The sequence below is a fragment of the Scomber scombrus genome, chromosome 16 (assembly GCF_963691925.1).
Source record: "Scomber scombrus chromosome 16, fScoSco1.1, whole genome shotgun sequence".
Classification (NCBI taxonomy): Eukaryota; Metazoa; Chordata; class Actinopteri; order Scombriformes; family Scombridae; genus Scomber; species Scomber scombrus.
The window spans coordinates 26,634,287-26,649,736 of record NC_084985.1 but is presented as its reverse complement, the minus strand read 5'-3'; the positions used below and the strand labels follow the sequence as shown (position 1 = coordinate 26,649,736).

Genomic DNA, 15,450 nt, shown 5'->3' with positions numbered 1-15,450 from the left:
CAAAAGTAGGCAACTCAATATTTCCCGCGCTCTCGCTCTGAGCTTTAGTATTTTGTGCTTGTGCAGCTTTGTTCAGTAACGCCATTACAACAAACCGCCAAGATGTCAGGTGTTCTGGATGGCCCCAAACCAAGAATCAACTGCTCCATGCTGTCACAGCATATTAGCAGAGCGGTGTGCTTCGTTGGTCGTGTTGAAAAGGTCAGTGTTGTTTGAGCTAACATGATGCTTGAGCAGTAGGAGACGTGCTAAACTTGTTTTAAACGTGTCATTAACACGTAGCGGTTCTTTTCTACGTTTTCAGGTACACCCAACCGGGAAAACCTTCACTGTGGCGGATGGAGAAGGAAAGATAGCAACGGTTGAACTAAATGATCCTGTGAGTAATGTTACATTTTGTAGCAGTCCTGATCTGATGCTTCTTCAATCTGCAACTTAATCAACATCTCAACTCAAAAAGAGCAGTCTGTCTTTAGCCACTATTCCTCATACACACTTTCAATGTGGTGTTTATTAAGTACAGTTGAGTTAAAACGACGCAGTCAATTAGGTAAAGAACAGCTTCATTATGGTTCATGTAATATGGGTTTGAAATGCTATTGAACCTTTGATACTTGTCACATTGCATATTCTCACCTCCTCCTCTCCTTTACTGGGAAATGGATATAAATGGCTTGAACTGAAACAATGTTTCACTTCAAATGTCAAATGGAAGATATATTTATAAAAAGAGATATCACTATGTGTAATAATGTAACTCAGACAGAAACATGTTTGTGGACACTTATAACGGAGTCTTCCTGAAGTATAGAACTAACAAAGTATTTCATGTCCTACCTGTCACAGAGATGAATCTGTGATTCAGTTGAAACATTGCAGTTGTGGCATAAAGGTTGAAAAGCGGCTGCTGTTATGTTACTCTTGTTCTACTGGCATATGTCACTTTGAGTGGTATGTTCCACTGTCTTGTGCCACTTCTCCGTGGCATATTAGCTCCAATGACATATGCCACTGAATATAATGATACACTGACGCTGTGTGACACTGTCACAGAGATGACAGTATCACTCCCATTTCACCAGCAGATGCCACTTTTCGCCTCTTGCTTTAGTGCCATATGTCGATTCTTACTGGCACACTACTTTGCCTAGTGGCATGTCCCTGCTTTCTCACTAAGAATAGGGTACACAAAAACGGCACGTCCTCTTTTCCACTCATTTATCACTCATCACCAGTGTGACTGTGAAAATTCAGACTCATATGCTGTTGTTTTTCTCTTTCTAAATTAGAGCTGGAACAATTAGGCAAATAACAAATTAGTTGCCAAATATTTTGATAATGGATTCATTGTTTTGAGTCAGTTATTGAATTTTAAAAAGTCTCAGATTCCAGCTTCTCAAATATAAATATATTCTGTCTTCTATTGCAGTAAACTGAATATCATTGGGTTGTGGACTGATGATCAGGACTAAACAAACACTTCAGATGTCAGCTTTACTTTTAGAAAACAGTGATCAACCTTTTTCACCATTTTCTGACACTTTATGGACTAAACAGCTACTCGATTAATCAGGAGAGTAAAACAATATTGTTAATTGCAGCCATAGTCCAAATGTTAAGTATCAATGATACAGATCTATTATGTGGATCAATGAAAAAAGTAGTATTATCACTTCACTATCAGTCTTTGTTTTGTTTTGTCTTTGTTGGAGAAGAGGGGTTAACATACCAAACAATGTGGTAATGGTATTAAAGTGAATTTGTCCCCCTCCTCCAGCTTGAAGAAGAGCTGAGCGGCATTGTGGAGCTCATTGGTATGGTGTCCAACAAAGGAGCAATAATGGCCTCCACATACAACATGCTACGAGAGGACAAGGGCATTCCTTTTGGTAAGTCTTCTTCTCTTAACAGATGATATGTCTGCTATACACAGTTACACTGATCAGTGGTGACTAACAGTGCGTTGTGTCCATGTGTCCCACAGATTTAGAGCTGTATAATGAAGCTCTGAAGGTGGTCCATGATTTCCCTCAGCATTACCCTTTTGAAGTGGCTGCAAGTGGATGAGCACTCACCGTGTCAAGACGTTCTCAGTCCATTGTGGAAAATTGTTGGTTTGTTTGTTTTCTTTCTGTGCCCAGTTTTTGTTGTAAAAGTTTTGTACAAAGTAATATCAAGAAAGTTTTGGCAATAAATTTAATTAATCCCTAAAATGATTTTTCTTTTTTTAACTGAAACATTCAGCATAAAATCACTCAAAGCAGCCATTTCAATCAAGCATTAAGGCTCATTGCCTGTGACAAAATAATCTCCATTAAAGGTCCTCTTACTAGCTTTATCAAGACTTTCAACTGCATCTCTCACATGGACCTTTGAGTAGAAAAAAAGTTTATTGCCCAGCTTTTCAGTGTTTCTATTGGAGATAAATTTAGAAAAAAATCAAATACTAGGAATAACCTGACTACAAATTAACCTACAGTACTTTACATAATAAATACTACATTTGTGAATCCTAAACATTTCAATGATGGTCATTGTTGAATTAGGTCAAACCTATAGTAAGTTGGTTATTTTGTCTTCCACTTCACATTAATTGAATATTACTCCATTTAATAAATATAATGGGTTTTTATGCCATGTTGACTAATGTTATTACCTGTTGACATTGTTCAGTACTATAATGTAGTACATATCAATATCATCACAGGTTTTATCTATCTAGCTAGTAAACATTAGGTGTGCTGTTAAATATAATTAACGTTTTTTTTAAAATCAGAATTAGACTTTATTCTCCATGCACATGTGTATAAGGAATGCAGGTGGCAAGTTTACAGGTAAGGTTCTGTGTGATGGGTCATATGCACATAGTGTGCAAAGTATCAGTGATATTGCTAGAAAAGTCCAGTGCAAATATGCCTAGTGTGCATTATATTAGCATTCAAACATACATAATGAAAACTACATACTGAATACATAAATGCATGTGTATTAACATAGAATAATCTTTATTGTCATTGCACAAGACAATGAGATTATGTTGGAGCAGTCCTCCAGCTACCCAGGATTATAAATATAAAGATAAAAGAAAACCATTAACATCAACATGAAAAGCTGGATAGTTATAAAACAGAAGCTTCAAACATAATTGTTCCCTCTGTGTACATGAACCATAATGGACACCAGGTGGCAGTATTACTCAAGCCACAGTAATACTCAAGTCATGTCAGAGCCAGAAAACCTACAGAAATCATTTACACTCAAACCTATAAGTTTCTGTATTGACCATCGACCCAAAAACCCAGTTACATCTCTCTTTGTTTAATACATGGTTAATATGCTATTGTGCACTGTCCCTGTTTAAATAAAATACAAAATTACAAATTATATCTGATTGTATCCAATCTCAAGAAAACAAAGTCACAGTGGTATTTTAAGTACCAACCACACTGACAGTTGATAGGGTAACAATGAAATATTTCTATCCTGATGGGAGTGCTCTCTTCCACAGTGACAATGCCTTCATCCATAGGACATGAGGGGTCACTGAATGGTGTGATGAGTATGACAATAGTGTGAATCATATGCTATGACCCTCACAGTCACCACATCTCAACCCAACTGAACACCTATTGGAGACTTTGGACTAACGTGTCAGACAGTGCCCTCCACCACCATCATTACCATCAAAACACTAAATGAGGGAATATCTTTTGGAAGAATGGTGTTCATCCCTCCAGTAGAGTCCACAGACTGTAGAATCAATGCCAAGGTGCATTTAAGCTGTTCTGGCAGCATATGTTGGCCCAACACCTTACTAAGACAATTTATGTTGGTTTTTCTTTTCATTTCTGTATGTTTTCCCAGTGGTGTGCTCCTCAGTGATGATGCCCTGTAAAGCTGAATGAGCTCCAGGATCACAACATCATCACTTTGGTTATAGCACACTCTGCTGGTTCCAAATGTTGTAACAAAGTGAACCTGCAGTTTCTGGAGGTCCTTAAAATCAGTCTTTAAAAGGGCACACCAGTGAGTTAGTACTGTGTTTTAACAATGCTGGCAGATGTCTGACTAGGGATCATTGTTGCACATCATTCCCCATTTTTCTTGTCATCTCTCCACTGTTGCTATCAAAGGAAGTTGTAAAACGCCCCCAAAATATTATTAAAAATAATGTACAATGACTATGTATGTAGAGCCGTAGTTCCAAAAAACTTTTGGCTTGTGACCACTAACAAAAATAGAATCAGTGTGGCTCCATTTCAAATGCTTCTGGTTTGTGAGTAGTTCCACTAAAAGTACATTTTCCCTCTAAACTTTGTTTCAAAAAAATATCCAGACAGGAAAGCAAAGATAAGAGAAAAAAAGTAAATCAAACTTTATGTAGCATCTCAGAACTCCACAGATTTGATCAAAATAGTTTGAACTAGCTCGATCGACAACAGTATGCAGCTTACACACTGATTCATCAGTATTAATCATTTATTTGATTAAACTTACCTTACTTAATACTTTAAAGTTCATTTAAGTGGTAATACTTCTGTACTTTTACCTAAGTAACAGATCTGGTTACTTCTTCCACCATGACATTAGTAAAGTACAATTACATACAGTATAACAGAAAGTGAGTTGTTTAATTCTTTGTGTAACAATGCTCCATTTTAAAATCATAGTCTTCGAAGTAACTTTAGCTGTCAGACAAATATAGCAGAGGATATAATACAATAATTGCATTTGACGTGTAGTGGAGTTCATTGTTGTTCGATTGAAGGCGCTGTACAAAAGTTATTATTATTATTATTATTATTATTATTATTATTAAACATCTAAGTGTACAAAAATGAGTTCTTCAAGGATCCATTCTTGGGCCTCTTATGTTCAACATCAAGATGCTCCCACTGGCTCATATTGTGAGAACGGCTTAATATCTCATCATCAATATGCAGACGACACACACATTTATATTACAATATCACCAGGTGATTGTTCTCCCATATAAGTAGTACTGAGTAGTCACATTGAACAAATCAATTGGATGTGCCCACATTTCCTCAATATTATTTTTCATTAACCAACTAAATATAACTGGAAAAAACTGACTTTTTCCTGCTTTTTTTATTAGGTTATTAGGTTATTGGGCAGATAATATAAGGACCAGAATTTTTTGATATATCTCTTTTGTAATCAATCAATATGTAACATAACTCTTTTTTTTCCGAAGCCCTGGGGCTGAGTAGATGTTGACAGGATTTTAATTTGTAACTCTCATCCTTCAACAGAATAATAAATGCCAACCACTTCCAAATAGAGACGTAAAATGTAATCAAGGAGGAAATGATCACTGTAAAATATTGTTGGTATGGATGTGTATGTCGTTACAAAAGAAGCAGGGTGATGGTGTCAACTGCTGTAAAAGAGCTAAGTATATCCCTGCCACAGTCAGTGTGATGATGGGTGGGAGAGGAGTAGCCTGGAGGAAAGCAGCTGCCGTGTTCCGGCAAGTCGAGACACCGCTCTTCAATGTTGCAGCATCTGCTCCATCTGCTGCCATCCACGGACACTATCACATCCATCTCCAACAGTTTGTCATGGAAATATCTCCATTTTCACTGCTTATCCCTGTTAAGTCTACACACACATGCATTCATTCATTCATTCTTTTTTTTTAAGCTTTTGTTTTAAACCCCCAAAAGCTTGAGATCATATGTTAGATTTAGATGAAGGCTTCATTTTATCCTGATACAGAATCTAAATGACCACATTTCTTTAATAACCATATTTAAAAGATCATTATCATAAATGATTAATATAATAAAATAAAATAATTATCGGCTGTTATGTTGGTCATTTTTCATTCTAAAACACAGGCTACAATTATACACCTCACCTTTTGCTCCTGGAAATTGTGATGGGCATTTTTCACTATTTCCTGATATTTTATAGCCTAAACAATTACTCTATTAAATACTTTTTTGAACAGAGTCTGACAAAAGCTGATATTTTGAAGCTGCATACATTCATTCATTAAGCCACTTGGAACCAGGAAAACAAATTGAAGCTCAACATTAACACATTATCACCTTATAGAAGTGTTATGGCTAACATGTTAGCAAAGAATTGCCTATTTAAACATACAGCAGACACAGAGTAATGTTAGCATTAAGGTTTCTGTCCACTGGATGAATGTTAGTCTTAGACCTGTCACAATAACGTTATCAGCTTATCGTACGATAACGTAATTATCAACATCATCATGTCCATATATGGACTTATCATATGATAGCCTACATTGACATGACCGTGAACACTTTTTTGACCTCAATATAGCCACACTTCACATTAGCAGCTAAGAAGCTATTCATATCACATTGTCTAAACAAGTAGTGTCCTCCATTCCTCACTGTGTACATCCTGAGTGGAGACTGCAGAAGAATTAAAGGTAAATAACTCTGTCCCCAACCATAATGACAGTCTGTGTTTTTACATCCCACCCTCCATTTGCCCCTCGGCATTATTATACTATTATATTATCATTATATCAGTGGTATAAAATGATCTTCAAATGACAATAATATCGTTTATCGCGATTATTTCTGAGACAATATATCGTCCAACTAAAGTAGTTATCGTGACAGGTCTAATTAGTCTTTTAGCTCTGGTTTGGGTATCCACCAGCTCCTGTTTAGCTGCTAAACGGTCCACTATGTTCACCATCTTTGTCACCCCGGCAGATGTTTCGTGATAGACAGGTAGGATACACTGAATTTACCAGAGCTTCTTTTTTTGCCAAAACAGCTGCTGTTGAAGACAAGGGTGATTAAAGAAGAGTATGTGGCAAACCAAAGAAATTGCTATAAGAAGCCAAAAAGGTGTGTAGCACTGAAGGGAATTGTTGACTTTGGTGATCATTGTCTGTCAGTTTGTCACTATAAACGACACCTTTCACATTACACTTTATCATTTAATCCACTTGTACTATAAAATACTTATACTAACCTTTAAATGAATCATACCAAGAATGGACGCTACTTCCTCAGAATTTAGCAGGAGCCTTTGATACCGCCTTTAATGGGGCTCTAAAAATCTATTAGGTTAAATTCTTTGAGTGAATAGTGCCATAGGCAGAACGAGGCAGGTTTCATTGCAGGTTTTACAGACTGACACCCCTGAAACTGTCAAATAAAATGATCCTCTCTTGGTGGGTCCATACTGACCTGGTAAACTCCTTTTCATCTTAAAAAGCAATTATCTACTATCTATTAATTATATCTACCCAATTCATCATCACTCCCATTTATCAGTCTAAGCCTGTTTCTGTTTGCCTTTGTCGTATAGTGTATGTCATCATCAGTCATAATAGTAAATTCCCTCCTTATGGTTAGTGCTCCAGAGACTTGTTTTCTTCTGTTGGGAGGCACAGTGTTTATGATGCCATTCTGTTCTGCTTGTTAACCCTGAAGTGACCACAATAACTGCAAGACCAAGCTGTGGATCTTGTAAAAAAAAAAAAATCACGTCCAGAGGTTATTAGTTCATATTCTACATACCAAGGTGGACACTGATATTTTCACTGAGGTTTGCCCTGAAATGCAGCAGCTCCTCATGATGCAATGTGAGCCAACATGTCTAAAACAACCTCCACATATCTATCACATGCCTATCAGGGCCCCTGAGTGGGGCTTTTGGAGCGACCGTATCAAGCTGTCAGACCTGCCAAAGTCAGAAGTGCCACAGGGAGCTTTAACAAATGATCTGAGCATGGCAAGTTCAAGACGACTTCATACTTGCATGCGACTCATCCAGGCTCTAATGCTCGGTAGATATAGCGGTATTCGGCGCTTTGAAGTCACGTTTAAACAATGCTTCTTTTTTTTAAAGTGTAACCTTTAGTTCAGGTCAATCTGTATGTTTGTATTTGTGCCTCAAGCACAGTTGCTTGAACAAATACTTTGAAATCTATACTGACTGAACAGAGAGACTAAAATCACACTAAATGCATTGGTCGTTAGTGTTAGACACATGTACACTTGGCAAAAGTTACATGTGAATAATGTTTCATGTCAGACAAATTTGGAGTTGGCTCCTGTTGAATGGAGAACTGTTCATCCACGCATGGAGGTGATATTAAATGAACGTGCAGAAATTCACCCAAATAACCATGCAGATAGAATGAATGAATGAACTAAATCAGTAAGATATTCAATTTGACTGTCATAAGAAAAACAGAAAATCATCACATTTGAGATGCTGCAACAGGAGCATGGTTGGCATTTTTGCTTGAATTACCAAAATAGTTTCTTTTGATCGACTAATCATTGCAGCTGTAATTAAATGTGATACAGAAAGTGCAATTTGAGTAACGCCTCAATGAAGTTTAACATAGACTGCAGATTGCTCGGTAAACACTACAACCATTCAAATGACAAAGTAATGAACCAATAATGTGTGTTAGCCCCAGCAGGTGATTTCCGGATGATGTTTCATAGAGCTGAAGACTGTGACAGGATCAACTTTGGTGCCAGATGACATTGCTTTTTTTTTTACACAGCTCTAATGTCTGTCTGAAATCCTCGTGTTTCCTTGAAAATGATTTCAGTAATGGAAAAAACGTTTGGAATTGTGTTCTGACGTGATAAGAAATGAGAGTTTGACCAATGAATGTTGTGCGTGAAAGAAGTGTACCATTTTATCAAATTTGATATGTATTGTTGCTGTATGCAGTGGCTTTAAGCCTTCTTTCCAAAATATCAGAATGATCCTTTAGTGTTTATTTTAAAAGGAAAAAATAATCTTATGTCAACGTCTGCTTACATGCGTCATCTACATTCCTTTAATTTATTCATTTTTTCTGGATCATTCATGCACATGTGTGAGCTGTGAGGCCGTGGCAGGTTTCCACATGGCCATGCTTGTGTCCAGAAAGCGTCTGGCCGTGCAGCCGTGCGCTGTTTAAAGCCCGCTGGTCTTATCATAATATGTTGAACTGTGGCAGGAAGCGCCCTCTAAACTCTCAGTCTGGTATTGGTGTTGTTGCTGCCTGGCTGTGTTGTCTTAACACAGAGCTGTCTGCAGACAGTGCCACAGCCAGCATTACTACCAGTCTCTTCCCATAAAGCCAGCGGTAGCAGGCAGCAAGGACTGCTGGGTTTCTCTTCACCTGGTGATGAAAATCTTGTGGTAATGTTGAAAGCTCCTGAATAAACCAGTAAGTAGAGTGAAGATCATTTAAAGTATTTAGGCTTTAATTTATGAACTTTGTAATGTCCAGACAACAGTCAACTACAGTTAAAATACTTTTTTTGTGATCAATTTTTTGTTCATTTGTTTATCATTTAGAGGAGGGGAATAACATCATTATAGTCATATATATATCACCACCACTCCCCCATTCCACTAGTTTCCCTTCCATCAACCTTCTAACCTCTGACATGAGCCCAGGCAGTGTACAAAATGAAAAAGGGAGTAAAACAAAAAACAAAAAAAGACACACACCCGCACCCCACGCTTCCCAGGAATCCCAACACCATCACAGACTTCATCACAAACCAATAGTATACTGACACAATGGTATTGAATTATTTTGCTGATTTCCTCCATCACCCATGATGATATCCAAATAGCCAAGCAAGTACATAACATATATGTATGTGAAGTGACCAAAGACTTTATATATAGTATAGTATGTACATGTATGATATGCATATAAATATATATTAACATGTTACAATTACAGTTTCCATACTTACTTCCATACGGCACAAAACTCTACTGCTATGTTCGTTTTTCTAGGAATTGAAGCCAATGATCTAGAAGTGGTTAAAGCAGACATGATAATAGCTTTAAATAGCTGCACTACTTTTTTTTCTTTCATATTAAAAATGGATCATTAAGGCTAATGGGAAATTTGTCAAGTCGACCCACAAAGAATGACCTTTGATGGCCTGCAACGTAACAGTTTTTTTGGGAAGGGCTTTCAGTGTCACTGGTTTAATTAAAATTGTTTCCAGCAGCAAGAAGCAGCAGATTTCAGTTAAAAAAGCTCCAGCAGCAAACAGCAGATGGACAATGTCAGCAACTAGCTATTGAACTTAGTGGAGCATTTAGCAGCTAAAGAGCCAGATATTTTTCTTAGGAGTTGGTGGTGACCAAATCAGAGCTAAAAGGAGAATGAATTATAAAAACACACAAACACAACTCTAAATGAATATTAATGTTTCTCTGTGTGTACTGGATATGCAAATAGGCAACTGTATACTAATACGTGTGCTATAACAATTTCAAAAGACGGTAGTAGGTAAAAAAATGTTTTTACAGCTTGTTCTGCTGCCCCCAAGTGGACATCATTTTATCTGCGTTACTTCTTTGAGTAAAATATTTGTTCAGCATGGTCTCTGTACATAGGGCTGCTGTGTGTGCATTTCAAACCTGCTTTAAGTGTGATTAAATTTTTTTCCCTGTACAGCAGCTGCATCATCATCTTTTGACTACAGTGTTAAGGAGATTTATTTTACCCAAAACATGCATACACAACATACAGTAAATACAGTGTACAAAGTTATTCAAAGCACAGGCATATTGTTACGCTATATAAGGAGATCTTCTTTGAAGGAATGTTTTCTCCAAGGTTTCAGGTAATATTTATAAAATGATTGGTAACTTTTTGCAGAGAAGTGGCAGATCTCAGACATGTCACTGATTTATGTGAGGAATTGGCGATGAAGCGCTTATCTGAGCCTGTCTGAGCCTATGAATTATGGGAGCAGCTAATAGAAGTTTCTTATACAGACATCCTCCAGGTACGGTCTCTCATACACGCTCCACATTCTCAGGTTGCCACACTGCGTAAAGATCAGATTTAAAACATCCTAAATATTCCCTTTTCTCACTCCCACACCTGAGTGAGCCATATTTCAGTCTTACCCCCGTACACTGTTTTTCTTTTTTCTTATCGACCTTCCTGAACAAATTTCAACAGTTTCTTCATCTAAATCATCAACCTGTCTCTTAAACCCCACCTCAACCAGGCTGCTTAAGGAAGTATTATCATTAGCATTGGATATGATCAATTTATCTTTACAGTAACAGTAACAGGCTATGTACATTTCCCCATCATGAGACTAATAAAGGATTATCTTATTTTACCGCAGTCCTTCAAAGTAGCTGTAATTAAACCTCTTCTTAAAAGCGTACTCTTGATTTAGGAGTTTTAGCCAACTATAGACCCTCAATGTAACCTTCCTCTTCTCTCTTCACTCACCAATTAGTTGTGTGACTTTCTACATAACAGTTGTTTGAGGATTGTCAGTAAGGATTTTAGAGCCCATCATAGCACAGAGACAGGAGTGGTGAAATGTACAGATTGACCTCCTTTGCACCAGACAAAAGACTTTTCTTTGCACTTGTCTTGTTAGATGGTTAGATTGTAGTGCAACATTTTAAACCCTTTCTCATCACATACTATTACAGAGACTGGAACATTTAATTGGCATTAAAGGAACTGCATTAAACTGATTTAAATCTTGTTAACGATGAATCCTCCATGGACGCATAAGATACATGGAGTTCCACAAGTTTCTATGCTTGGACCAATACTATTCACCTTAGACATGCTCAGGAGGTAGAGTGGTTGGTCAAGGTACTTAACCCCGAATAGCTCCTGATGGCTGCACCAATGGTGTATGAATGTGTGGGTGAATGGTTAGACTCCTCCTGACGAGCAGGTTGGCACCCTGTCATCAGTGTGTGAATGGGTGTGAATGGGTGAATGTGACATGTAGTGTAAAAGCACTTTGAGTGGTCAAAAGACTAGAAAAGTGCTTTATAAGTACAGTCCATTTACCATATGCTACCTTGAGGTTATATTATTAGGAGGCACGCCGTACATTTCCATTGTTGCCTATTTAAACATTCAGCAGACACCCAATTATATACATTTATGAAGTCAGGTGAAACCATTGTCTCTCTGCCCATAATCAGGTAAAGTAAACACATACTTACTACACTCACTTTTACCAGCTGATCTTAAGTCTTAATGCAGTATTTATAAAAGCTCACATGCAGAAAATCAGTTTGTTGTGTTAATAGTCTTTTTTCCCTCTCTTCAATCAGCAGCAGTCATTGGTGGTTTTCACCGTAGCTGTGACTGCAAAAAAACAATTTCCTTTCCAAATAAAAGCATACAATCTGATGTGGAAAAGGACCGTTAAGGACCCCTAACCCAAAGTGCAACAACTATTGTCTTGAAATATACTTAAATATGTAATGAGATCATGACATAACATATGGAGTATATATATTTATATTTATGAATTTAAAAAAAAAAATACACAGCCTACAAAGGGTTGACTATTTCCTTTCTTGAGTAAAGTTTTATTTTGAAGGCAGTGAGAGGAAGTACTGTTACTTGTAATTGCAGTGAGATGTCACCGGTGTGCTGTGACCATCAGAGCTGCTGTTCTCTGTCTGCACAGCAGCGCCTGCTCATCTCACTGATGGATTAACCTGGAACTCTTACTGCACCAACACACAGGTCAGTGGCTCACTTCTATTTATAATGAAGGAGGACAATTAGTCAAACTGCTAATGACATGTTAATGACCAAGTTGATTGATCATACTGTAGTTGAAATACTTTGAAGAATGATCAAAATGCACGTACCAAACTAATTAACAGGCGTTTATTAATCAAGATAATGTTCAGCTTTCAAAAGCAGTCTCATATCAGGATTATTGTTATCATTACAGTGTATAAGAACAGGAGTGATGTGATTGTTACTGCTGTATGTCTATTTCACTTTTAATACACAACTTTTATTCTAAATTAAAGTACTACTGCTGGTAGTGTAATGGTGTAGTGGTGTATTGGTGTTGTGGTAATAGAGCCCTGATGGAAGTAAGTCCCCTTTTTCGCATTTATAAGCAATATATGATCATTTAATTCATGGTTTATAACACTCTATAATGTTGTAAGTAGTTATAAGTGTTTATGAATGTATTAATCAATAATAACTCTTCCTGTGGCCACTCATAAGTGGAGGCTGCTGTATAAAGAGATTTAAAAAAAAAAAAAAACATTAATAAGCACTTTAAATGTCCTAATATCTGCATATAATAATATAAGTAAAAAGGTACTATATTGGTAATAACAGGACTAGTTGATAATAATTGTTGTAGTAGCACCAGTTATATTAGTAGTAATAGTAGTGGTAGTAATTTTAGGGGATAAAATCCTATATCATAATATATGTAATGGCATAAAACAATATCAATATATTGTGATGTAATGCAGCATCTGGAAAATCAGTTGATACATTGTTAATGGATAAAACAAGCAGACAGGAATGTGTTTGAGGCTAATCCAGCAAATGAAAAACCTGACAAATCATCAACGCCATCGTGCCAAAAATCTTCTATAAATTCATTATCGCTACAAAACATTCCTGCTTATTGATTTTCAGCATTGCCCACAATAGTCCAATTCAAGCAGAGATATAAAAGAGACAGTTATATGATCATATCTCCCAACTCCACAGCTGTCATTATGGAAGTGAAGGCAGAGTTGTGTTACCTCTGTGCCTGCTCACTGAACAGTATATTACCATCATCATGCACTGCCCTCTGATGGAATGCGTCTCTAAGCTGTCTGTGCAGTCTGTCTCCCTCTAGTGTCAATACAAATCTTTGCATGCCTCTGTTACTCTTGACTGAGTGGATGAAATGATGCTATCGTTCAATTAACAAATAACTGATGATGTCAAATGGAAGCGTGTTTACCCATCATTCTGTTTATATTCTCCTCTTTAGACGGGCCGAGCAGCTGGACTGAACAATGACCATGCATTGGCTCCTGAAGGTTTTGATCCTCTTTCTGGCTCTGTCTAGTCTAACCACAGGCCAGAAAAGAAGGAAGAAAGGACAGAGAGATGATAACCAGGTCATTGTTAATGAGGGAAAAGGTAAGAGCTTTTCTTTCACAGGATTTGTGTCGTACATCCATCCACACAGCTTTACAGATCTCCATGGGGTATTGATGAAGTCTGCAAAAAGCACCATAATCTCTACTTCTCTATCTCTAAAGTCTAACATCATATCTAAACTCCTCTAAAGCCTCAATTAGGGTTCATGTCCCTTGATCATGTTTAATGTTCTGTGTTCAATATGAAAGTTGTTTTGCCAGCTTTTCTTTCTAATTTGGTTGTTATCTGGTCATCAAGTGAGATGAAAGTGAATGTGTTGAATTTCATGTCAGTCTACTTATCAAAATGAAGATATTTCTTGCATACAGGTTGAAAATGTGTTATTGCAGTGACACTAGAGTTATAGTCACTAGGTTTCAACATTAGGGTAAATCCTCTGGGCACCACCAATATTTACATCCAATACCATGTAACTCCATTATTTATTAGTTTTCAAGATACCTTGATGGAAATGGTCTTTTCAACTAATGATATTGTTGGATGAAAGGTCAGAAGTTTACCAGAATCATTAGGAAACATTATCTGATAATTCACATTTTGGAGCTATCTAGTCAGTAGTATGTACAGTACATAGTAGTACATAGTATGTATACTGGTCAGTACAACGGTATTGCTCTGGTGGTATGGCAAGACCAACTGACATCAGCATCCAGGCTTTGGTGGGGCAAAAAACAAGCAGATATTTCACATATGACCTAATGTGCCACTGCACCAACTGTCTGATTTTTGATCTAAATGGTTGTTGTTTGTTTGTAAGCCTGCTGTGTTTTGCTTCTTGCCTAGTCCTGATCTGTCCGGTGGAGATCATGTTCATAGTGGACAGCTCAGAGAACGCCAAAGTTCTGCTGTTTGAGCGACAGAAGGCATTCGTCCTGCGCTTCAGTACTAAGCTCATGGAGCTCCACTCGGCAGGCTGGCGCCTGCGGCTCCGTTTGGCTGCTTTACAGTACAGCAGCACCGTGTCTGTGGAACACAACTTCAGAGACTGGCAGGACCTGGACGTCTTCCAGAGCCGGGTGGCCTCAATGACCTATATCGGCCATGGCACCTACAGTGCCTACGCCATCACCAATGCCACCCAGGTGTTCGACCGCGAGACGTCCTCCAGCAGCCTGAGGATTGCACTGTTGATGACGGATGGAACAGACCATCCTCGCAGCCCCAGCGCTGTGACGGCCGCTGCTGAGGCTAAACAGCACAACATCAGGGTGTTCACTATAAGACTGTCAGGCCTGCCCAGGGACATTCCCATGGGTGCAAAGCTACGCTCCATCGCCAGTGCCCCCCCACATCAGCATGTCCTCAGCCTCACAGACAGCCAGCTGGATGACAGACTCTACAATGAACTGGTCAGTGATTGTAGGTTGCACCAGTATAACAGTCTGCTCATTATGTTGTCTTTTTTTCTAAAACGTCATTGATTCTGTGTGGAAATAATACTGCTGCTTTCACAATCACATTTGTTGGGGAAAAAGATG

The 15,450-nt window shown here is 37.9% G+C and overlaps 2 protein-coding genes across 2 annotated transcripts in view; both read left to right on the top strand.

Annotated features, from left to right (window-relative positions):
- The first annotated feature begins 37 nt into the window (after nucleotides 1-37).
- Nucleotides 38-2,200, top strand: rpa3 (replication protein A3). Its single transcript, XM_062436218.1, has 4 exons — nucleotides 38-201; nucleotides 305-379; nucleotides 1,778-1,889; nucleotides 1,985-2,200. The coding sequence occupies exons 1-4, from the start codon at nucleotides 103-105 to the stop codon at nucleotides 2,065-2,067; spliced, it is 369 nt and encodes a 122-aa protein (XP_062292202.1). The 5' UTR covers nucleotides 38-102; the 3' UTR covers nucleotides 2,068-2,200.
- Nucleotides 2,201-13,824: 11,624 nt separating this feature from the next.
- col28a1a (collagen, type XXVIII, alpha 1a) overlaps nucleotides 13,825-15,450 on the top strand; it is a 29,579-nt gene continuing 27,953 nt past the window's right edge. Inside the window, exons 1-2 of the mRNA XM_062435474.1 lie at nucleotides 13,825-13,951; nucleotides 14,756-15,321. Coding sequence (XP_062291458.1) covers nucleotides 13,825-13,951; nucleotides 14,756-15,321 — 693 coding nt within the window. The remainder of the gene's footprint in view (nucleotides 13,952-14,755; nucleotides 15,322-15,450) is intronic.